Consider the following 26,295-nt stretch of genomic DNA (forward strand, 5'->3'; position numbering starts at 1 on the left):
CTTTTGAATTTTCAAAAATAAATAAAATAGTGCATCTCCATATCTCCAGACACAAAATGTCTCCATGAAATTTCCATGGAAAAATCTCCATTATATCTTTATGTCCTCATGATCAACTATATTCAAGTACCCATGACCAATCATCTCCAAGTCCTCATGACTAATCGTCTCTAGCTCCCTTTGACCACTTGTCTCTAGGTACCATGATAAATTACCTTTAAAAGAAAAAAAAATCTCATAAGGCATGCTTATAAAGGCAACATTTTTATGCATGGAGATATGCAAAATTTTATAATGTTAAGTACTTTATCTTCCTCTATAGCTAGTTAAAGTCTTTCAAACATGTATATTTACAAAATTTTAGTTTGGACTGCAAAGTAGCCCACATCGAGGCTACACAATGCACCCTTGGTCTAGGTTGCACCTATAGCCCACATCGAGGCTGGTATCACCTCGGTTTAGGCTGTCATGTATAGCATAGGTGGATCGAGCTACCATGTAGCTTAGTTAGCCTAATATTTTTTAGCTCGACCAAGCTATCTTGTAACTCGATTGGGCCGATTTACAGAGCCCAATCAAGCTCACCATCCCTTTTCTCTCTTTCTTTTTTCTTTCTTCTCTTTCTCTCTCTATTTTTATTATCTATGTTGACTCTTTTTTAAGCTCCAGATATGTCAAGTTGTACAAGCTACAACTTCAACTATGACTTAGGTTAGGGCTACCTTAGTAGAAACTATCATGTAAATAGAATTGTCACCTTTCATGGTTAGCTACTTCAAATCTCATCCAATATATGCTATCTAGCTATGTGTCACCCTCAACGGTAAGCCACAATGGTGCAAGCTACATGTGACATGGGCAAGCTATCTTGTGTTATGAGTGAGCTATGAAATAAAGCTGTTACTTTTAATGGTGAGCAGCTCCAGATATTTTCCAATGCGGGCTATATATTCTCATGTTTAGCGAGAGAGAAAGGAGATTTTTTTCTTCATTTGAACAACAATAAAACACACTTCAACTATCTCTCTATCTACTTTTTTTACACTATATTTTCCTAAAATATTCTAAACAAACTCAAGCATCAGAGGGTTATTTTGCAGATAACACACCCATCCAACCTATTATCATCTGCAAAGAAAGCCCAGGTCCAATGAAATTTTCTCAGCTTCATCACTAATGATGATCCAATGCTTTGGAATTTTTGTGATGAAATTGATAAAGGGGAATCTGATCAGGTTGGTGCGTCATATCAGAATCAGGGACAAAGTTCTAATGAACCAATTCCTAATAAGCAAGCTTCCAACGGACCAGGAAGAAGTGAAGAGGCTGTCCATGGTGGGAGGCCTAATGCTGTTAGGCCACCTCAACCAGTCCCTTATTAATGCAGTTGCTGTCAGGTTCTTGGAGAAGTAATCCACGCTGAGATGGTGTGTTCTACATACTCATTCTTTCTTTATAATTCGATTTCTTTTTCCTGGTTACTGACTAGTAAAGTTCACCTATTCTGTGGTGGTAGGCAACTATACTATAAAACTTGAGATACATGGGAGAATGGGTATCATCTGTCATGCTATTCTTAACAACCGGGATCATGTCAAGGCAGTTCATCTTCAACATTATATGTTTCAAGCTTTAATCAGTATTTTCCGTTTCATCTGATTTAGAGAAGTGTGATTGATGCAATGCAATTAAACTATGGGGAGAAAGAAAACTAGCACTTGATAGTTTTGGTGTTTTGATTACGAGTCATTTTCTGTACTTGTATACTTTAAGGTTTCAAACATTTTTCATTTTCTGCAAGATAAGGACAGAGAATGTGAAGGAATTTCTGCAGAAGTATTGCGATGATAGAAGGCATCCAGATCCATCTCATTCTTCTATGAAGCTGTTTTGTTGGATTTGAGTGGGGTGATGTTTTGAATAATGATGACTTCAACCACCCATCTCCATCAACTTCAGGTTACTATCTCTCTGCGTGAAATAGACTTCACATAGAAATTGGTCAGAATTTCCTTAGCTTTCATAAATGAGCAAAAATTGAGTTTTTTTGTATATGGCAATATCATAAGACTTGAAAGTTCAAATTTTAATAGGGGAACGACAAGCAACGAATCAGAGGGAGAGAATGAGATAGAGAGAACAACTCGGAGCAATCTTGCACTACAGGTTCTAGCTGCCATCTTCACCCATAACAAAGGCCTCCTGCATTCGCATTATAATATAAAGATAAATGAAAACAAATACCTCTAGAGAACTGAAATTAACAATCTTCTAAGTGGTTTCTTAAGTACTAATTCATTAATTTTTATGGGATTAAGGATTAGTACAGAAGGAAAGAGCAGGAAAGTTGACGAATGACTTAAGACAGTACTTACGTCTCCCTATTGAAGATGCGGCAAGGAGGTTGAACTGGTGTTCCACTGTAGTGAAGAAATATGGGATGAATCGATGGCTACACAGAGAGGTCTGAAATGCTGAGCAATTTTTTTGAAGTTTGAAAAGATTCTGTTGATTGTGATTTTGTGACTGTAATCTGATGTACTAGCAAAATATTTACCAGTAGCTATCAGATTGCTTTCGTCTGATCTTTCCATTGATCCATACTTGGAGTTTACTAGGAACTACAAGGCATGTTCGTTTTAATTGTTTTAAATTTAAAAGAATCACTATTAGGCTTCTACATGTATTTGTTAAATAGGACTTCTTTTGTCTGATCTCATTGTCTTTACACCATAGCTGGTCTCACAAAGTGAATGGGACCTGAGTAAAAGTTGGCTAAATTCCTCATTTCCAATGTTCTTGTGTGTCGCAACCTCATTCATTGGCAGAGTTTCTTACAACATTTAAGTCGGCTTCTTTATGTTTTCTTTGATAAGGCAGTAATTGGTGGGTGCACCTGCAGCCTTAGTGAAGAGCCGGCCGTCTACGGCATTATCATAATAGAAAACAAAGGAATCTTACACAATTGGCATAGGAAAATTCTTGCCATGGTATATACGTGAAAACCTAAAAATTGACCACCTCGGATTTTTCGTGGTTGTACAATAATGGGTGCAAAGGTCTAAGACTATCAAGAATTAATCCTCAGCTCTGAATATAAGTTTTAGATTCCATGGAAAAGTACTTTTGTTTCAAGCAGCAGGGAGATATGGCTGATACTTTGGTTTGTGTTAGACGAGTGAAGCAAGAAGCATCCGAAGAGTGGGATGAGAGCATGCCATTGCCAGGAGACATAATTGAAGGGTTTGCTGAGACTAACGCAGATGAGTTATTTGTGCCAGCTAAAGCCAAGTCTGATCTGAGTTCGCAGCTTGGAAAGATTAGCCCGCAGACTGAGACAGTATGGTTGAAGGTTAGAAGAGGTGAGAGGACGCTGAAGCTCCGTGCCAGAGTAATGCCAGATAAGAGCGCAGTGCTACAGAGAAGATTCACCATTAAAGCAGCCAATGATGATAGGCATGTTGCAGTTTTAGGAGACTTGACCTTGGAACAATGCAGAGAGCTACAAGGTAGGCTTTCTTCTTACTTATGGTTTTTGATTGTTAGATAATCATTTATTAAGATATGATTTTTATTATTATGTAACACTTAAAACCAGAAATTAATATATATCCCATGAAAAACTCATAGCCTATTTGTCTGAATGTGAAGTTTTAGCCCCTTAATTCCTCTGGATGTGTCTCAGTCACAGCCCATAATTTCGAAATGGTGAAATACCAATGAAAAATTTTGGTACAGCAAGACCCAGCACACAAGTCTTCAAGACTGTTTTTCCATTGCAAAATTTGAAAGAAAAAAAAAAGCTCTCATAATGAAAGAAAACATTTTTCTCCGACTTGGGCAACTAAAGAAAATCACTGTCAGGTTGCCATATAGAAATTGTTTTCACTGGGATTAAAATGGAGTTTTCGTCCCTCTTTCTGGATGGTAAAAGTTATGGAAATGCAAACATATGGATTCTCCAATGTACTTGGTCTGTATTAAACCATTAAGGGTTCATGGTTCTCTCAATAGGCGGTGCATCCATGGAAGACACATGGGGGGTTATTGTTTTCGTCAGCATACAGAAGTGACAATTACAAGAAGCTACAAAACAAGAAATTGGTCCCAAACTCGGACCTTTTCTAGCTCTCTTTTTTTTCCTCACATGACTGTTCTGTCACCCAAAACAGGAATGGTATACTGTATTAAAATAAGCTAAGTTCTTAACAGTCAAGCAACTGCTTCCCATGCTGTGGACTTAGCTAGCACTAAAACCTGCCAATTTTCATAAACCTAACAAGTTTAAGGAGCTATATTTGGTGCAGAAATGAGCAGGAAAGTAGTGAATATGGATTCCTGGGCATTTAGCAAGCGGGGAGTGAAGTATGACTGGAAGATGAAAGTTGATAACTATCTACCGGACCAGCGATCTAGTGTTGTTAGTTCTATTCTGTTCATGCCTCTACAAGGTGAACACAGCATTGAAGCCACTACAGGCAGGTGCATGGCCTGGTTTTCAGCAGCAGTTTCTTCAGGAGTTCCTATTGTGTTTGTCAATATCCAAACAGAACAGACTCTAAATGTGGTATCAATCTTTCTGCTAAAGAAGATTACTTATGAGTTTTTATTTGGAGACATTCCATTTCATTATGCGCAGGCCTCAGGCCTAAGACTGTTAAGAATTGAGTGTTTAATGGAAGCTAAAATCAATCCGAACAAAAAAAAAATACATTGATCTAAGCTTTATGTCCGCAACAACCTGAATCTCTAGAAATTTATTAATTGAGAATTTGCTTTCTAACTTTCTGTGTCTCCAATGGAAGGAGAAAACTTTATGCACAGGCAAAGAATTGAGTTGGGGTGGGCAGAAAAGCAATAATACACCTGTTCAGATATTGCAAGGGATAAGACTATGGTTTCTACCTGGAGTTGCAGAAATTCTGCTTGAAATGATACCAGAACCTGGAGAAACTCGTTTTGGAATGGACATCAAACGAATTGATGAGGTAACTAACATCACTGCACTTGGAAGCCATGACCTTCAACTTATCTTTAAAAAAAACTCATATCGGATTAATTAATCGTTCTGGCTTAACCAAATAGAACTTTGCACTACTGTCAGTGAACTGACTGGTTGTTGTTAATTCGAATGCCATCAACAGGGCTTTATTTGTGTCTGCTCAGTGACCAAAGGTTCAGCAGCTGAACGTGCTGGCCTTAGCGACCTATTTGAAGAGGCAAATAAAGTCGGCCACCTACTTGTGGTTTCTCGATTAGAAGGAAAGAGCCTAATGCCTTCAAGTGTCTGCTCGATGGGGCTTATACACTGTTGTGATCAAAATGAAGTTAAGGACACTCTCATTTCTTCCATTGACGAAATGGATTCAATTCAAATCCACCTCATGGCCTGGCCTAACCAGACTCATTCTAGCAACACTAAAGCAAATGGTGTTGCAAACCTTCAACCTCCAAAGGGTCTTTGACAAATTTACTCTAGTTATTTTGCAAAATAACCAACTTCAACCACTGGAATCGGGAGGGAAATGTCATATGACTGGTCATATCAGCAAGGGAAGGAATAATGTATGCAATTTATTGAACTCCGGAAGAATTACTAGTAAAGTACAGTAATATGCAACCCAGAGGTTGTAGTTGAATGCAAACATGTTTGGATTCTGATTTCTGAGTTTAATTGGACAAGCTGATGGTGTTCTGTAGCTTAGATTGTATATGAAACAAAAGGAGTTTATTGAACATTCTGCCTCCAACCACTTTGCCTTTTTTTAATATTCTTTTCTGGACAAATTATTGGACTCCCACTTAAGTATAAGCTTTGAAGGAAGGGCAGTTCTTTCCACTGCTGCGAATGCACGAGTAGCATGGAAATTACTGACAAAAGCTTGCATAAGAATCATTATTCCGTTCTTTTCAGTATAAGAACAGCCCACGCGTATTCAAGTCTCCCCACGCCATGATCTTGATTGCTACAAGGAACACGGGCTTTGGTAAATATTGGCTCTGTTTTCACCCTTCTGTCCTTTCACTATATTTGATCATAAGCAATGAATCCGTTCAATGAACTCATGGCAAATGCTGACCAAACCCATTATGCATCGGCCTATTTTAGGAACGAACCTACTTCTTAAAACCCAATAGGCTGCATAATCTTGAGAATCTAGCAGTCTGCAGATTGTAAAAAAGAACATGTTGACAATCTAGTTTTTGCTCCCTGTATATTAAAAATTAATTTGTTAACACTTTGCAATGTATGTTAAAAAATAATCAGTTAATACTTTACAAATACTACTCAGCAAAAAACTTCAATAAATAAGTTATTGAGTTACAAAAATAAAATCTTTTGAAAAACTTTTTAAAATATAAAAAACTTTGCAGGGCAACCAAACCTAGAAAAAATATTTTTTACTAGTTTAGAAGATTATAAGATGAGTATTTTCACCTACAAAAACTTTGTATCTACACTAACTTAATTATTAAGACAAATACTTTATTTTGTCTTTTACCATAGTATTTTGCTAAAACATTTGATGATCTTCAAACTATTATCATTCTAATTGAAACATCTAATAGATAATAATTAATACAAGAACTCTTCATTAGGAGTATGTTGACTCTCCAATTCTTTAACGAACAATTCTTCTTAAAAATTTTCTTCACACTCTATACTTTGTGTCAAAAATATATACTGCAAAACTCAATGTAACTATTTAGATGGTTGGGCACTCTTGCCCTACTACAAGCTTTGCTATAATTGTTTTTCCTTTATGTGTGTGTATATTCATCCATTTGATAAATATCTATTTTTTACATAGTTATCTTTGAATAACTTTTTTTTAATAAAATATATTTGAATTTTTTATATAATTTATTAGATAATTAATTTTTTATCTAATTTAAATAAATTAATAATCTAAATAAATTCAATTTTATTAATGCAAATAATTATTTATTAATCAAAACAAATCATTTTGATATTTACACATAAAAAAAACCTTTTTCTACAAATGTTGACTGAGAGCCTTTGGCATGGTTTAGAGCCAGTATTACTGTATTAGGATTCACGCATGTTTGAGAGTATAATTATAGTTATTTTATAAAATATTTTTTACTTGAAAATATATTAAAATAATATTTTTTTATTTTTTAAAAAAATTATTTTTGATATTAGCACATCAAAATAATTTTAAAACACTAAAAATTATTAATTTAAAACAAAAAAAAATAAAAAATTTTAAATTTTTTCAAAAATATTTTTAAAACACAAAAGATACCTATTAATCTCAATTGCAAGCATACCATCCTTTACTTTCTGTGCTTGAAAGGGGCTTAAGAACTCGTGAGGACACACAAACTGCAAAAGAAACACGCACTCTCTTTTTCACATATCAATATTCAATAAACACATTCCTTGTCTTATTCGACATCTAGCTAGGGTCCACCACGACCAAAATTCTCTATATAAACAGTTGATCTCTCCATCTACAGTAGCTCCCACAGCCAATGGATCTTTTACACTGTGTCATGCTTTACTTCTCATTAGCTCTACTGCTCTCATCATCCTCTGAAGCTACTGATACAACCTTCTCTAGAAATTCAGCCCTGTGGCTCACCTACAAATCTCCTCCTCCCCCATTTCACAACAAGCACAAATCACCACCACCACCACCTCACAAGTACAAATCTCCACCACCTCCACATCATAAATGCAAGTATAGTCCTCCACCTCCTGTATATACCTACAAATCACCACCTCCACCAACCCCTATGCACCACAAGTCACCACCACCACCACCACCTCATATGTTCAAGTCTCCACCACCTCCTCCTTACAGATATATATCACCGCCACCTCCTCCTCGTCATGCTTACAAATACTTGTCACCCCCACCCCCTCCTCGTCATGCTTACAAATACTTGTCACCCCCACCTCCACCAAGCTGCAAGTACGCATCTCCTCCGCCACCAAAGCACCACCACCATCACAAACATAAATGGAGCCCTTACCCTTTTATTACTTATATATGTCGCCGCCGCCGCCACACCATATGTACCCAGATTATCACTACAGTTCTCCGCCACCGCCTATCGTCGCTTATTAATTAGATTCGTGCGTATGTATGTCAGAACTGGTATAGATTAGTGCAGTGGTAGTAGTAAAGTCTCCTGATCAGCAATGATAGGTTTGGCTTCCTTTCTCACTGTCGTTTCCACTCCTCGTGTCCCATTATGAACTTATGTGTCATGTAATGCAAGCTAGTTTATATCACTTGTTATTTGGAAGTGAAGTGTCAGCAAATGTACAAGTATTGTTCTTATTTATGTGGTATGGTTTAAGGAAAACAAGAAGGAAAATTATTAAAATTGCATCCAAAGAGCATTGCTAATATTTAAAAAAAAATTGTAAAAAAAAAAATCAAGCAGATGGTTGGGACTTGAAACTTTCATTTTAAAAGATCATCATCATAAGAGTATGCAGAAACTTAGACAGCAGAGAACAAGATATCAACAAATACTCTTGTTTTAAGTATTAAAAGAGAAATATATTATCCAAGTTAATATGCATCAATCTATCACTTTTATAATTCAAGTTATAAGATTAGAATAACTTTAAAAAATTAAAATAAATTATAAAATATAATTTTCAATCAACTCAATATTAAAATATAAAATTAAAAAAATATTAATTAAAAAATCAAGAAATAACTCGATTCAAAGATTAAACCACCAAACCAATAACCCTAAGACAATCTCATATAAAACAAATTAAAAAAAATTATAAAACTCAATTTCAAATCAATCAAATATTGAAAAATAAAATTGAAAAAATATTAATAAAAATAAATAAATAAAACTCAAGTTAATTTGTCAAACCTGCTACCTAAATCATAAGACTAGAATAAAAAAATCAAATGTTGAATAATAAAAATAAAAATAAAAACAAAAAAACATATGTTAATTTATTAAATTCACGACTCGGGGTTATGAGACTAGATAAGAAAATCTATATTAAAGAATGAAATTGAAAAAATAAAAAACTAAATCATAAAAACACAAGAAAATAAGAAAAAAAAATAAAATATTCTTCAAATTAACAGTGATCTGTGAGGAGAGTAAATGTAAATTCCCCTTCTCATTTATTTGTTTTTGTTAATTAATAATTTACTTACAATTACAATTACAATGAAAAGACTATTTATTTCACTCTTATCTAGACATAGATGTTCCTGCATCGAGCCCTTGTTTTTTTTTATTCAAGATTATTTATTCTGGTCACGCAATTAGCAAACAAGCCCAACATTTCTTCTCTGCAGTATTGCCTAATGCCCACCGTTGCCACAAGAGATGCTTCAGCTACTAACCGTTTGATCAAGAAATTTATAGCATCATCACCGAAATCAACTACCCTTGATGCACTCTCTCATCTTCTTTCCCCCGACTCCACTCACCACCCTCTGCTGTATCTTCTCACTCTCCCTATAATTAATTACTCAAGACCTATTAGATTTGCTTGGTAGGGACTTGATGTTGAGGGTTTTGAACAACCTCGATGCACGCAACATGGCACGATGCATCGTCGTCTCTCGTAGCTGGAACCGTGTTGCTTCCAGTAATCTTCTCTAGACCTCCAAGCCTAGGTGTTTTTCTTCTGTTTGAGATGAACACAAAGATCAACAGAGAGTTGAAGAGTTTGTCAATTAAAAAATACACATAGAGTTGAAGAGTTTGTCAAACTCGTAAACTCGGTCAGAGTTGACAGAGTTTAATCGAGTTGGACCAAATTTATTAGTTTTCGAGTTTCTAACCCGATTGTATACGGTATATACAAGTTAACTCGTAAAATCGTTCGATTTTACGATTTAACTCGCGAGTTTGACAACCTTTGTCCCAATCATTATCCCCTTCTTTTGTGAGTTTAACATTTTAATATTAAACTTTATTTATTTAATGTTTCAGTTCTTAAAATTTAAGAGGAAACAGAAATTGTAAAATAAAAAATAAGGAAAAAAATAATTAGTTAGTCATAATTCAGCCACTAAAAAGGTTAATTTTGATGTTAATAGGTTCTTATTAATAAAAAAAGCTTCATTAAGGTGTTTTTTTACTATTCATGTATCTCAAAAAAACATATTAGGGCTCAAAAACATTTTCAGGTAAAAAAAGGATGAAATAGGTTTTTTTTTTTGTTCTAAAAACTCAAACCCCGACTTTTATGACCATTGGAGATAGCCTCTAGTGACTAGAAAGTCAACCACCATATGGCATATCGTTTGTCAAAACAATTGACATGTCATCTACTTGTTTAAAGAAAAAGAATGAGCAAAAAACATATCATCTATACGTTAAAAAAAAAAAACCATGCATGTGAGCCTATCTTTCAAGGGCCATGTGCATGTTTTTCTAAGGCTAGGCGCAACAGGACTAAAAGGCCAAGCCCACTCGCAAATTGACCTTTTTCTAAATATCCCATTTTTTTACAAAAAATCTCTTTACAATAATTTATTAAAATAATATTTAATTTATTATCCAATTATTCAATTGCTTAAAAAAATATTAGGGCTTTTTTATGATAATATTATCAATTGCTTTATGAATAATTATATATTAGCCTAATATGTGGATTTTTTAAAATAATTTGCTCATTAATATTTAATGAGAATAAAATATCTATTTTTATTGTAATGTATATATAATTTTCTAAAATAATAAGGACCAAAGTTTAATTTTACTATGTTTTAAAAATATAAAAAAAAAAACCGAATTGTTCTTGATTAATTTAATAATAATTAATAAACCTTATAAAAAAATCACACTTCCCTTAATATCTAGTTGAATAATTTTTGGTATATATAGCAAAACTATCATTACACTATTCTACTAAACACGGATCTCTCTCATAATAAACAATAATGTTTTTCTTCTTGATTTAGCTTTTGTTAATGTCCACTCCCATTGGTTATACAACAAAAATTTTCGTTGACGCGTCAACTCCTTAGTTAAGGTTCTATCATTCTAACACTGGACCGTACCCTACCATATCCTACCCTAGCAACCAAAGTTTCATAAAACTGAAATTGAAAACCATAGAGCCATTTCAGCAGCAGCGACAACCCTAACCCGCCATCATCGCTCTTCTGACCTCACCTACCTAGTCACTGCCATAATAACCTCTTGTCTCCTAAACCCACAGAACCCTAACCCTGAACACATCAATCCAACCCTTCTAAACCAATTCTCCCCATAGTACTAGACTCCAACTTTGTCATTGAAGTCATGAAAAACAACCACCTTAATTATCCTTACAAAGCCCTCTACCCAGACAACTACTTTCATAATAACCAATGCTGTGAAGCCATCATTGACCTTCTCCTCTCTCACTCACACTTTACCATTGCCAAAAACCTCCTTGAAAAACATGGCATGTTTCTGATCTTATAGTTATTTAGCTTATTAGAGCTTATGGGTACAATGGGGATATTAAAAGTGCAATCTTTTGGTGAAAGAGATACAAGTTTAATGCTTGTTTTTTATTGGAATGCTATTTGGGTGTGAGATTGAAAGCCAGTCAGATTAATTTAGCAAAGACATTTTTTTATCAAATTGTGAATGATGCATTTGTAAAGCCTGATGCTTTAACGTACGTATACATCAATGATTAGAGGGTTTTTCAAAGTGGGTATGATTGAGAATTCTAGGAAAATGTTTGATGAAATGATTTGTGAGCCTAATTTTGATAACTTATACACCTCGATTAATGGATATTGTAAGAAAGGTGGTATGGAAAATGCAAGGATATTTTTGCGTAGAATGATGGAGAGCACGGACTGTTTGCCGGATACGGTTACTTTGATTGATGGTTATTGTAAGAAAGGGGGATTCAATGAGGCAACGAAGTGGGATGGATGTGTAGGTTCGGGGTTGCAAGCTGAGTTTATGGACCTATAATGCTATTATTTGTGGTTTGTGTTTGAGATCAAATGTTAGATGAGGCCAGGAAGTTGTTGATGCAGATGAGTTTGAATAGGGTGAGAGAAAATGTTGCTAATCATTTGAGTATTTTGAAGGGCCTTTCCATTATGGAGAAGTCAGAGGAAGCTTTTTGAATATTTCAACTAGATGATTAGAAAAGAAATTAAACTTGATGCAAAAGAGCCTGGGGTTGTGATTAATGTGCATTGCAAGATTAGGAAACCTGATAAAGCAATTCCCTTTTGAAGCAAATGCAGGCTAAGGGCATTAATTAGTCGAGATGTTGGAATTTTCAATGTTGTGCCTAGGATTCTAGTGAAAATTAGGTAGCTTGATAAAGGAGTGTTTCTTCTTAAACAGGTTGCCTTCCAACACGGATTGCCTTCCAAATTTTATGTCATATAGCACGGTGATATGCTGTCCTTGTAGGTCCCAAGGTAGGTTTATATACAGATGACATGCTCCAAGATGGTTTTGAAATGGACGCAACAATGTGCAGCTGCTGAGTTAGTGGTTGCTGTGAAGATGGCGACAAGGAAATGGCAATGCTAATTTTCTATGAGTCAAATATTAACAGGAATCATGTCATTAATGTGCAGAACTTTTCGGTGTTTGTCAAAATGATGTGTGAAAAGAGAAAAGTGTTTTAGGCTGAGCAAATTTTCAAGGAGATGTGTGGAAGATGCTCATTAGTTTATGTAGACAGTTACCAGAGAGGGTCGTAGCTGTTCAATTGCAGAAATAGTCAGGGTTAGGATGAGAGGAAACTGATCTGGCAAGTCACTGGACTTGTAAAAGGCAAAAATATGCCCTAATTGATATGGGAAAGGAGAAATCCTCCCGGGCTGCTGCATGCTCAGGATACGTTCTGCTTTCAGTCGATTCAAGGGAGAACTAGTTGATAGCATTTGAAGCTACGATAGACATGTTTTGTGTTTTAAAAATATTTTTAAAAAAAATTAATATTTTTTTATTTAAATTAAATTTTTTAATTTTTTTAGATTATTTTAATTCATTAGTATAAAAATAATTTTAAAAAATAAAAAAATATTTTTTAATATATTTTTTAAATGCTATAATATCCCAAACTTTGAGAATGAGGAATTCCGAAGGGTTTAGCATTTTGTGACTTCTGTGCATATTTAATGTGCTCTGATCACGTGGACTCAGTCTCCATTAGCTTGTCATCATTGCTAGGCATTCCCTAGTAGCAGCTAGATTCGGCGGCTGTATTAAGTTTAAAGCTAAGCCGCGGGGCACTATTTTTCTATCACCTGTTCGCACGTGTACTCAGTGTTTTTAAATCCTTTCTAGTGGTCAAACCAACTCAAGATTCAAGTTATAAATTTTGATCATGTTATTAGATTTTGATCAGGCTATCAGATGGATTATTGGATTATTTAAGTTAATTTTATTTTTTTATAAATTAAAATGATATTATTTCAATAAAAATAAAAAAATAATTGTAACTAAGTTTTTTAACGAGATCTTGTCAGTTAACCCACCAGATTTTTAACTACCCTTATTTTTTTTATAAAACTGACTTGGTTCCAGTCCCGGGTCAGCTTGCCGGGCCGTGCCGGGTTTTAAAATTATACTTGCACTGTGAATTACCGTAATAATTTACAGTGTTAATATTTTTTTGTTATTAATTTTTTTAATTTAATTTTTATATGATGTATTTACAGGAATTTAGAATTGATAATTTTTTTTATATATGATTATCACAGTATCAAAATAATATCACAGTATCAGGTTGATATTAAAAAAAATATCACAGTATCGCAGTATGGTCTATTTTAAAAAAATTAGTTAAATAAAAAATAATTTTGAAAAAATTTTAAACTCTGTGGAGTCATTGACTCAATTTATGAGTTTGACGAGGTAACCCTGATTACCTCGATTCACAAGTTTTAGTAGGGTATTTTTTTTTCTTCTAATTGAACTCGATTGTGTGATCATCTATTTTTATTTTTTCCATATAGTGAGAAAAATTGTTTTGAAAATAAACATATTATTAAATTTTAAAAAGTTCATAGGCTTGCTAACAGGCACGGTGAGTTTAACTTTTCTTTTTTTTCTTTTTTTTAAAAAAATTTATTTGTTTCAATCTCATCCTTTGATATTGGACTGATTGAGAATTGAGTTTTATAATTTATTTTATTTTATTTTCTATGAGGTTATCATCGTCTTAAAAAAAGTCTCAGTATTGGTTTGATGTTCGATTTTACGATCATCTGTTTTTGTTAACAAATGGTAGGAAAAAAAAAGTTATTAATCCCAATAAAGTCCATTATCCGATTTGTGGGTTTGACGTGTTGATCCAGGTTACCCTATTTATAGATTTACTTATCAAACCTGATATGTTTTTTTTTTTTAAGTTTTTGGTGCTTTAATTTTTCTAATTGTTTTTTTTTATTTCACTTTTCTTCAATATTAGATTGGTTGGGAAATGAAATTCATGGTTTATTTTTTTCTATTTTTAATAGGGATATTACGATCTCAAATAAATATCGTTTTTAGGGTTAGTGCTTGATTTTGCAAGCATCTAATGTTATTATAAAATTAAATAAAAAAAATTAAAAAAAATGACAAAGTTATTAAATACATTGAAGTGCATGACTCAGGTCGCAGGGTGGCCGAAGTCGATCTAATCTAATATCATCTCAATATTAAAAAAAAATATCATCTTAAAATTTTTAAAAGTATGTCATATTTTTACCGGTTATTTAAGTTGTCTTTGGACCCATTAAATTGAATTATTCACTTTGAATTAGCTCTCACATGGTTTAATTTGAAAATCGAGTTAAGCAACGAGCCAAGTTGACATGTTTTAAGATCGAACGGTTTCATTAGATTTAATAATACTACCAAAAAACTCTTCATACTCTTAACATGTATAATAGATTATATGGAGGATTACATCTTCCCAACTGTTCATATATCCACTCCACTAGATAACTAGACGAGGAATTCATACTTGCCTTTGTTGCTAATAAGTAAAATTTGATAAAATCATGATTTCATGGTTGGTTTTATGTGAAATATATATATAGTACCCCAATTAGCTCTCATTTTCCCTTAATTAGACCAAATAAAACCTTAGTTAAGGTGAAAGTGGATATCAATTCACGATCTCACTCGTACTACCAAGGTGTTAGAAGCCTAGAACAACTTAGTGGCCAAACCTTAGTTTTCTCCAAATGTCCGTATTGTTCTAATCGATCTCTAATCTCTCCTTTTCTTATAATTCTTTTTGCTCTTCTTTTTGGTTCTGTAAAAAAGTGATTGCAAAAGATTTTTCTTCTCTATTCTTCTTCTTCATCATCAACAAAGCCTTATTAGATATTATTTTGATTTGATCTTATTTTTTATGTATTAAATTTTGCTCAATTGTATTGCTCGAATTGAAGAAATTTAAGGTTTCTTTTTTCTTTTAATTAGTGATATTGCTTAATATATTTTTTAATTAGTTTTTTTTTTAGGTAGATGTGGCGGTTCTCATCCTTGCTTAACTGAAGAAACCTATAGTCATAGCCAAAATGAGTGCTAATAAGTATACTTGTCTTGCTAAAAACACGAAGTCAAATATATATTATCTACTGTCTATTTTTTTATTAATTTTTTCTTTGATTTTGTATTTTTATGATATTGTGTGCATCTAAATAATGAGCTTATGTTGTCGATTTCAGTATATAATCATGATTGGTTATATAGGAATTAAATCTTTTCCTTTAATTTTTCCTTTTAAACTTTTTCTTACATTGTTTGGTTAAATAGGAACAGAATCTTTGTTTCTAGTTATTCTTAATTCATATCAGAACATGTCATTATTGCTTAGGATTTAGGACCTCGAAAACCAAACTACTAAGCATATCTTTATGTTAAAAAAAGAGATTGGTTAGTCCTTTTTTATTCTTAACCTAACAATTTGAGTTGATAAGTTGATATTATTAATTGATCATCGAGTTCTTGCCATTGATTTTAAGTTCTTTTATGATTACGATTTAAGTTTATATTGTATTTTTCATGTCGTGTCAAAAAAGTGTTTGTGATTCATTGTTTATTTTTCTCATTGAGATAATGTTGATGTTTTATTTTTAAAAAATATCAAAATACAAAACAAAATCAAAAAATTAAAAATATTTGGACAAGGGGAATAAAAATACAAAGAAAAAGAATGAGGGATCAAAATGGTTTTGGTTTGCTTGGTAAAGAAGCAATTAGAAGGGAAAAAACAATTTTTTTTATCTATAAGTAGTGAAGAAATCTCATCCAAAATAAGAGGCATTAAACAAAACAAAAAGGAGTTAGGGCATTTACCCAAAAAAAAAAACCTCTTGCACAGTCATTCCACGCTTTCCTAAAAATTCCAAGAGAAAAGCTAAACATAAAGAAACATGACTCTCTCTCCCAAAGACTAAGAAAAAACCCATCACCTCCCACATTCAAAAAAGAAAGCTCCTCCTTCAACTGGAACATCACCATTAAAATAGTAACTCACCATTTTCATCACCACAACAGGTGTCCAACTAGTTGATTCTTCCCAAACCATCCACTTACACATAAAAAATATAAATTAACTCTCTAAAAAAAAAATCATTAGTCCATCTATCCTCAATATTTCTCCATAGCATCCCTCTCACTATCAAATGACACTATGAACACATCCTCCCAAAACCAAAATTCATTCATTGTCTCAGCTCTTTATCTCTCCCTAACTTTGTTTAACTGTGAAAACCAAACACAAAAACCTCATTCTCTTCTCTATTTTCAATATGTTTAGAAGCCTCGTATAAAAGCTACAAAAATCATTACTCAATCTCTATGCAAAACTTGCAAGACAGCCCATTCCAAAACTGAAACCAACAACAACCTTTATTAATGACCCAATAACGGCAACATTGTCCCTTCCTCTTTTGACCTTTCAAGATAGCCACACCATTTTTTTCCCCCACTATCCAGCACCCCTTTCATATTTTCTCTTATGACTAGAAATGACAGTCTCTCCCTCCATCAAGAGAAGACCTAAATCAAGACCCTTTCTCCTTGTTTTGTCCACCACCAATATTAAGCTTCATTATGACATCCATGATGATTTGTAAAACACTCAACTATGATATGAGTGTTTAATTAGTAATGACGGTCATATTATGCCCCAACTATTCCTTGTAAATCTTTATACTACCTTCATGAGAGATAGTTATCGGGCAGATCATAGATCTTTTTTTAGACTAAAAAATAAGTCTACCCCTCATATAATGACCAGAACCTACCTTTAGGATGTTCAAATCTATTAGAACCTACCTTTATGATGTTTGACTCCCTAATAATTTAATTTGTATTAAGACAAACCTGATCAATAATCCTGAACTTTACAGGATTTTTCTAAGTTAAAACCATGACTTTTTCTAAACACAGGCAAAAATCTAAGATGATCTAACTAGCTGAGGAGAATTTTCCAATGATCAAATTATAAATTGAAGTACATTGTTTTGTTTGTCTTTAATGAATTAAAAAGGCTGAGATCCACTCTTTTGTACTATACTCTCCAACGTGGATGAGGTTTAACTGAAATGAGGATTTAGGAAAAGATCTTTTCAAATTTATCAAAATATAAATTTTTACCTGTATTCAATAAAGAAGTCATGGATTAGCTCTTTGAACAGGGTAATTCATATTCAATGTATGTGTACATTTGTATTCATACATGATCATGCATACATACATGCTTTGGGGTTTTAAATGTCATATATGCATGCATAGGTTAAAATATAGATCCTTGTAAAATCCAAAGCCATAAAATTACAACATTAGACTTCAACGAAGAAATATGGAAGATGAGAAATGTGCCCATCATGATGCTTATTTTCAAGGAGAGTTATACTCTTTGAAACTCAACATAGCTTGTATTGCTAGCCTACTCAGGCAGACGCTTAGGAACATCTCTAGTGAAGGTCCATCTAATCGACATGTGACCTTGACCTAAGTTTAGGCTACAATTCAACATGTAAGTTATTATGATAAGGAACCCCATTGTAATATGGCTTTCGTGTAGCCAACTATATCTACACTAGCCCCAATGGTTGTAGATACATCTACTAATAAGTCTCACGAGACAAATACTTTAAGAAATTCAAGTATAATAAGATAGCAGCATTAGAGGAAAGAGTGAGAGCCATTAAAGGTGTTGACTTATATGATCACGTTTGAACTTTCGAGATATACCTTGTTCCAAATATGGTCGTGTTGTAGAAATTATGTGTATCTAAATTTATAAGGTATATTGGAACACAATACCCTTCCACTTATCTCAAATTCTACCATAATAAAATGGTAGAGGTTGTGCATGATGAAAAGTTGTTGATGCATGTTTTTTAAGATAACTTGAATGAAGTTGCATTAAACTGGTAAATGAGGCTAGACTACATGAAAATCTAAAAGTGGAAGGATCTTGTAGATGCTTGTATTAAGCAATAGATAACACGAACATCACTCCAAAAAATCTAGCCTGTAAGATAAGGAAATGAATGATAGGGAATTTATTTGAGAAAACGCCAAAAGGTGGTTTGGGATAGCTACTCAAGTGGATCCTCCACTGCAAGAAAAAGGAGATGGCTAGCTTGTTTACCAACACTTTTAAAATACCCTACTTTAAGTTCCTAATTGGAAGTTCAACCCAACACTTTACTGGCTTAGTGGTTGTGGTTGAAAAGATAAACAAGTTATCAAAGTAGGAAAAATCAAAGGTCTAAAAATGAACTCTAAAGTAATGATGGGACATAAGTTGGGAAATGGCTCTCAAATTAGGAATCTTGTTTGATCAGATCTCACTATATCATCGGCTGCTCAAACACCACTTTCAAAGATAAGCATACCTTTACCACTAAAAGATATTTACTAGCATCTTTTAAACACCAGAAATATTACCTTAACTCAATCGGATCTCATACAACCACCATTCCCTAGGTGGTACAATCCAAATAAGAAGTGTGAATATCATGATGGAATCCTCGACCATTCAATTGAAAGTTGTAAGAATTTTAAGTATCAAATCTGGAAGCTTATGACCAACCAACAAGTTATGTTTGTGAAGGATAATGGTACCTATTACATTGTCACCAGACCATTCACAGCATAGCAAGTGGTTGAAAAACACTGACGAGACACACATATTGTTAGGGAAGCTAGTTTAAGAAGGGTGTTGCACTATCAATCATTTATTATAAAACTTTGTTATTCTTGTTTTTTAATTATGTTTTCATGTTTGTTGGGATCACTTCATTTTCTTCATTTTATTGTTGACCATTATTGGTAAAAATGATCGAATCCCAATGTATGTCATATAAAACGCTAAGAACTTATTGACCCTCATAATTGATTCTACATCTCGGTTCAAAAAATTGTAATCAAATTAATTTTTATAAGAAAACACTTTTACCAAAACAATTCTGAAAAATTGATTTTGTTTTCTAATTTAAGAAATAATTCAATGTTTGCTTAATACAACATTTTAAAACCTTGAAACACTTTATAAGCCTATAAATCCTTTTTTTTTTAAGCCAAGATCCATAGCTTATGCTACGTGCCTTTAAAATTCCTTTCTAATTAAGTAAGTAAACAACCTGAACCTATAAATGATGTTCTTAAACCGTAAAAGATTAAAAAAAAGAATCATGACATCGCGAACAAAACTAATTGTCATTTTTCATATTGATAAAATAAGTGCTAAAAAAATAAGACAAATTTTTCTCAATAAAATCTCGTGTTTTTACTTGAATCTCTTGCTTTGAAACCCACAAAAGTAGAAGGTCACCTCATCATGTACCTTTACTAGATCAAATCATATTTTTCCTAAAAGAAGATTTAAAACCTTAAGAAGAAATTCAAACAAAATTATTTTAAACTTTCATCAAGTGAATTTTTTTTTATATTAAAAAAAAAGTCATTTAAGGCTTGGATAGTCCAACTTTGAGTTAATACTTCTTTCTCAACCATTACCTTGTCAATTCTCAACCAAAAACACACAAAAGCTACATCTTTATATTGAAAGATATGTATTGGGTTATGATCAAATAAAAACTTTCAAAATCATATCTTTTGATTTCTTTACAACAAAAAGACTAGAATGCATACAATCTTTGAAATTTAAGAGTTGATTCCAAAACAAGAAAACAATTTTTAAACAAAAGGTCATTGATCGAGTTTGCAAAAGTTCTTGACACTTCTTATGAGTAGTCCTTAAGAAATTGAGCAGTCAAAGGGTAATATAGTGGACCCTATAAGGGATAACAGATAATATCCAAATCAGTTAAGGTGTAAAGAAACCCATTGTGATAACAATAATCAAATGATGATTCAAAAAAAATCCATTTAAGCTATGAATAACATTTGACAATGACAAGTGCCTCTAGATGATAAGAAGAATGAGAACAACTAGATCAACTAGAACAACTAAAGGAAATTGCTAAAAAGTAGTATATGATTTGATGAACTCTATCTGTGATTAAGAGTAATGCTACACTTGGGGGGCATCTTCATGATTAAAAAGTTTGTTTTACCCTTTGAAAGATAGTTATGATACCTAAAAAATGTTATCACATGAGCGTATTTTGATAAATGCTGAAACACTACACACAACTAAGTTAGTTAGGGGGTAATTTGAAACGAGCATTAGCAAATGATGATTGGATAAACTTCTTCATAAAGTGAGAGTAGTGGAGTACCGCTTCTTCACCACAATAATTATTAAATGAGAATTGGTGTAAGACTACCCTAATCAGGAAGCACTGTTCGACCAAGAGGCAACACTATGACTAAAAACTTTATCATCTCATAATGAACAGTTAACTAAGTGGAGCTTTAGTTATTTCCTAAAGAACCAGGCTAGGCAACAAAAAGGCAATCAAACACATTAGTCACACGAGCAAAAACCCGAATAGGCTGAAGAGTCAAATGACCAAGATAACTCATCTTAGAAATTATAAACTTCATCCATCAAACATGGCAAAGAAAAAGGATCCTATATTTCCGAATGTGCTGAAGAGTCAAATGACCAAGATAACTCATCTTAGAATTTACAAATTTCATCCATCAAACATGGCAAAGAAAGAAGAAGCTTATATTTTCAGGTAGGTAAGGATGCATGCATGAAATTTGATCCCAAATCATAGCATAATATTTTTGCATAAATTTTCTAGGAAACATCATTAGGAACTCCAACCTTGCCATCAGAAAGGACGAGTGTCAACTCTATAACAGGAATACGAAGACATTTAACCCTATCATTAGGAATCTCAAATTCAACGATGTCATCAGGAAATCTCCATCTTTAACCTTGTTATCAGGAATTCTTAGTTTCAGCACTTCCATCAGGAAGGCTAACCCTTCCATCAACAAAGATAGGTTTTAACCTTGCAATTAAAAAGCACCAAGAAATTTAACTATGTAATTAAAAATCTTAAATTAAAACCTATCATCAGAAATCTCCATTCTGAACCTTATCATCAGAAATTCTTCGTTTCATACCTACCATCAAGAAGTCCAAACCTTTCTTCGGTCCTTTTTAATTTTTTTTTTAATTTTATCCTTCAACATTTAGTTAGTTGAGGATTGAGCCTTATAATTATTTTTTTATCCTGTCTATTGGGTTACCATAGTTTTATGACCACTGTCACGGGTTTGGTGGGTTAACTCGAGTTGACTTGAGTCTATTTTTTTATAATTTTTTTAAACTCACCCTTCAACATTAAGTTTATTTTGAAATTGAACTTTAATTTTTTTTTAATTTGCTTTCTACAAGATTATTCTGATTTCACGACCTAGGTTGTGGGTTAAACAAGCTAACTTAAGTTGCCTTAGTTTTTTTATCCTTTTTAAAATTAATTTTTTTCAATTTCATCTTTTAACATTAGGTTCGTTAGGAACTGAACTTTAATTTCTTTCATTTTATTTTCTATAAGGTAATTTCTTTCTCATTACCTCATGTATTTGGTGATTTAACTCAGTTTTCTTGGGCTGTTTTTTTAACCTTTTTTCAGAATTAATTTTTTATTTATTGATGTTTTCTCAATTTCATCCTTCAAACTTGAATGGATTGAGAATTAGCTTTTATAATTTTTTTTTATTTATTTTTATGAGGTTATCATACTCTCATGATCTAGATTATTGGTTTGATAGGTTTACCTGAATTGACTCAAGTTATTTTTTTTTAGTTGAATATATATATATATTCTCCCTTTAATATTGAGTTTATTAGGAATTGAGATTCATAATTTTTTGGTTTGCTTTTCATGGGTTATCATGATTTAATGACCTAAGTCATAGATTTTGCAGGTTAATTAGGGTTGACTTCGGTCGATCCAATATGTTGTCATATAAATATTCTTTAAAAAAAAAAGAATATGTTGTTCATTATTTAAAAAATGTATCATCTAATATGCAATATTTGTTTTTGTTCATGATTAATTTTTTTTCTTACTAAACAACCCGTTAGCAATTACTTTACAATTTTTTTATGTTTTAAAAAAATTGATCAAACCCGCGGCAAAGCATGGGCAAAAGATCTAGTAAAAAATGCTAAAAGAAGAATGTAAGAGACTGTTCATTTTTACTTTGGTGAGTTTCCTAAGTTAGCAACTCTTTTTTAATCATTGAAAAATTATTCGATTTGGTCATTACACTTTTTTTTTAATTGCATCCTTCCAAGTCATATTCATATGATTTTAGTTCTGATAATTAGTTTCGTTCCATGTGCTACATTGTATTCATGATGTCAGAAAATGTCTTGGTATTAGATTAATGCTCAATTTTACAAAATAGAATTTGATTTTACAATTAAAAAAATTGAAACAACAAAAATCAAATTTAACACGAAAACAAAAGAATAACCCTATTATCTTTTCACTGTTTATGGCATGAAAAACTACCATTTGGTTCTTGCAGTTTTTACATTGTCATTTAGTTCTTTTTTTAAAAGATTTTATATTTCAATCCTAAATTTCATTTATTTTACGTTTTAATTTCTAAAATTTAAGAGGACAAAGAGTCAATAAAAAATCATAAGAGAGAGAAAGAATTCAGTCAGCCATATTTTAGCCATTAAAAAGGCTTGTCTATGTGTTTATGGATTCGTCTTGAAGAGAAGAGCTTAATGAAGGTTGTTTTATCTTTTAAACATGTTGTAATAATTAGATTGTGACCTATAATAGTTTTTTTTTATTTAGGTGGATTTTGACGTTTAGAGTTGTTATAGGCTTTTTTTGGGGTTTGAAATGGCTAATATGTGTTTTGGGGTGTTTTAAGTTGAAATTGGATTTTGGATCTCAAAACTTGAATCTCAACTTTTCAAATATCGAAGATGGATGGAAAATCAACTAGAAGACGACAAGTAATTTGCCCAAATAAATGACATGTTGTCTCATATATACTGAAAAATTTGAGTGGATGACATGTCATCATTTATTAGAAAAAAATAAAAAAAAGGTAGGCGTGTGGACTTAGCCTTTTAGACTAACGTATGCTTGAGCTTTTTTTCTTAGGCCTAGTGTGCCTGACCTTTTTCTTGGGCATCCTTTAATTATTTTTTCTTCTAATTTTTGAAAAAAATATATATTTGAATCAATTTATTAAAATAATATTTCAGTAATTTTCCAATTATATATTGTTTTTAAGATGATTAGTCATTTTTATGATGATATTATCAATTGTTTTATGAATAATTATGTATTAACATAATACGTATAATATTTAAAATAATTTCCTCATTAATATTAATTGAGAATAATATATATATATATATATATATATATTGTTATTTTTTTGTATAATATTCTCAAATTTATTGTTCTTAGATTTTTTATATTGGTGCATAAAAATAATTAATTAATGATTTTTTTATTTTCTATTTAAAACTTTATTTCTCAATCATAATAATTTTTTACTTAAAAATACAATTTCTCATAAAAAAAATATGTTTTTTAAATAAAAAATGCATATATAAGAAAATTAGCTTTTCATTAAAAATATATATTATTTTTAGTTCAAATCATTATAGTTTTTGTGAATATTTTTGTTTCTAATTGTTGTTACTTTTTATTCAATGAATTGTGGTACTAATAAAAAAATGTATTCTATTGTAAAAATAAAAAGATACATGAATTAAAAAAGATAGTTTTGATGAAAAATAATTTTTTTTCATCATTTTTTTTCCATTTTATTCTTATTAATTTTTATTATTATATAATTAAATAAAAAATAAATTATAAAAAGTTTCCCGCGATGGCATGCATGCGAGTCACTGGTCATGATCTAATACCAAAAAAACCCCTTAGAGCATCTCCAACCGGAGATGCAAATGGAGAGTTAAATCCAAAAACATGTACTTTTGCCTTTAGTATCTTTATTAAGTTATTCCAACAGAGCAGCCATTAAAGAAGCCAAAATGGCTTTTTAATTTAAGCAGAGGCATTTCTACAGGTTCCTGTAGAAGAGGTAAATTTAAGTTAACGTTGCCAACGGCTATTTTTATAGCCGTTGGCAACAATATTTATTTTTTCTTTAAAAGGAAGGAAAAAACTTGTTTTTGATATTTGTGATGATTTTTGATATTTGTAGATTTTTTGTTGTTAATTTAATATTTGTGATGATTTTTATTTCTTTGTTATTTTATGTTTTTGATATGGGTTAAGGAAAACAATTTTTTATTTATGTTGTTATCTTTGACAAAATTAAAAGGAAGTAATAATGGTAGCTGCTATTGATAAAAATATAGAGTGACATATTTAAAATTTATTTTTGGTTGTTTGTTTTAATTTGAGGTTAATTATATTTTGTCTTGTTGAAAATGCAATTAAACCAGTATATTAATCCTCTCTTAGTTCCAAAAAATAGTCAAATTGTAATGTTAGAACAAGTAGGATGCAATGCTTGTTATTAATTCACATGTATGTAAACTATAAAATTGCTAGACATTGAATGGGCGCTTTTTTTATACTCTCTTATAAGGTTTTAACTTGAGGTTTTTTTTTAATGTAGATGGATTCAAATTTTCCAAGCTCTTTCATCAACTTTCTTATGAGTGAGTCAGAAGATATTCTCTCTCAACCAAGTGATTCTAATCAATTAATTGATGACTTAACATACTCGAATTTAAATGTCCATACAAGAAAAAAATCACAAAGAAGTAAAAATTTCTCACCAGAGAAAGATTGTTTACTTGTCTCTGCATGGCTAAATACAAGCAAAGATCCAATTACAGGAGTTGAACAACAAACAAAACAGTTCTGGGCTCGAGTACATGCTTACTTTGTTGAGAATGGAGGAAACTTGAGTAATCGTTCCCAAATAAGCATCTCAAATAGATGGTAAGAAATAAATAGAGAAGTCGGTAAATTTGTTGGATTTGTTACTCAAATTGATAATCGTCAGCAAAGTGGAATGACCGAAGAATCAAGGGTAATTTTATTATTCGTTTTCATGTTAAATTGTTTAACATATATTTTAACATTATTTAATTTCTCTAATTTTTTACTTACCAAATTAATGATGCTCGATAAATGTATGCTTCTTGCGTTGGCAAACGATTTCAACTAGAACATTGTTGGGTTATCTTAAGAAAAGAACCCAAATGGCAATTTGAGCGTGCAAGTCAACATCAAAGGTCAAACAAGAAACAAAAAAGTCATGTCAATGCAAGTTCGACTTCATCAGCTCCATCTACCCCTGATTCTGTTAGTTTAGGAGAAGACAGTGAACCGTTGATTTATCAAGATAGACCAATTGGTCAGAAGGCTGCAAAGGAATGACTTAAACGTAAACAAGGAAAAGATAAAGTTGGGGAGACAACTGTAACAAATCTCTTACAACAATTCAGGGATACTCTAGTTGAAATTGAGGATCAGAAGAAACACGACAGAAAAATTATGTTAGAGCAACAAGCTATGATGATTCAACAAAGTCAAGAGAAACAAGAATTGGACATGATTGAGAAAGAAGAACAAATTACGAAAATGGATATTTCTAATTTGGATCCAATTTCTGCAGCGTATTTCCAAAATAAAAAGTTAGAAATTATGCAAAAGAGGGGTTTTAATTTTTAATTAACTAGATTTATTTATTGTTTAATGTAATGTATTTTTTATTAAATATTTAAAAATTTATTGGTTATTTTAAATATATTGTTATAAAAGTGGTATCAATTCATAATACTTTTTTGAAGTTCTTCTAACACTTAACAATAATAAGTAGGATCAATTAACTTAAAAGACAACAACCATAATGAAAAACAACAATAAGTAGGATTAATTAACTTAAAAGACAATAACCATA

At 31.9% G+C, this 26,295-nt stretch overlaps 1 protein-coding gene across 1 annotated transcript; it reads left to right on the forward strand.

The window, feature by feature from the left end:
- Nucleotides 1-3,148: 3,148 nt before the first annotated feature.
- LOC133674678 (uncharacterized) lies at nucleotides 3,149-5,465 on the forward strand. Its single transcript, XM_062095890.1, has 4 exons — nucleotides 3,149-3,509; nucleotides 4,308-4,567; nucleotides 4,806-4,988; nucleotides 5,145-5,465. Exons 1-4 carry the CDS (start codon nucleotides 3,149-3,151, stop codon nucleotides 5,463-5,465), a joined length of 1,125 nt encoding a protein of 374 aa, XP_061951874.1.
- The last annotated feature ends 20,830 nt before the right edge of the window (nucleotides 5,466-26,295 follow it).

This window comes from Populus nigra, chromosome 15 (assembly GCF_951802175.1).
Source record: "Populus nigra chromosome 15, ddPopNigr1.1, whole genome shotgun sequence".
In the NCBI taxonomy this organism is placed as follows: domain Eukaryota; kingdom Viridiplantae; phylum Streptophyta; class Magnoliopsida; order Malpighiales; family Salicaceae; genus Populus; species Populus nigra.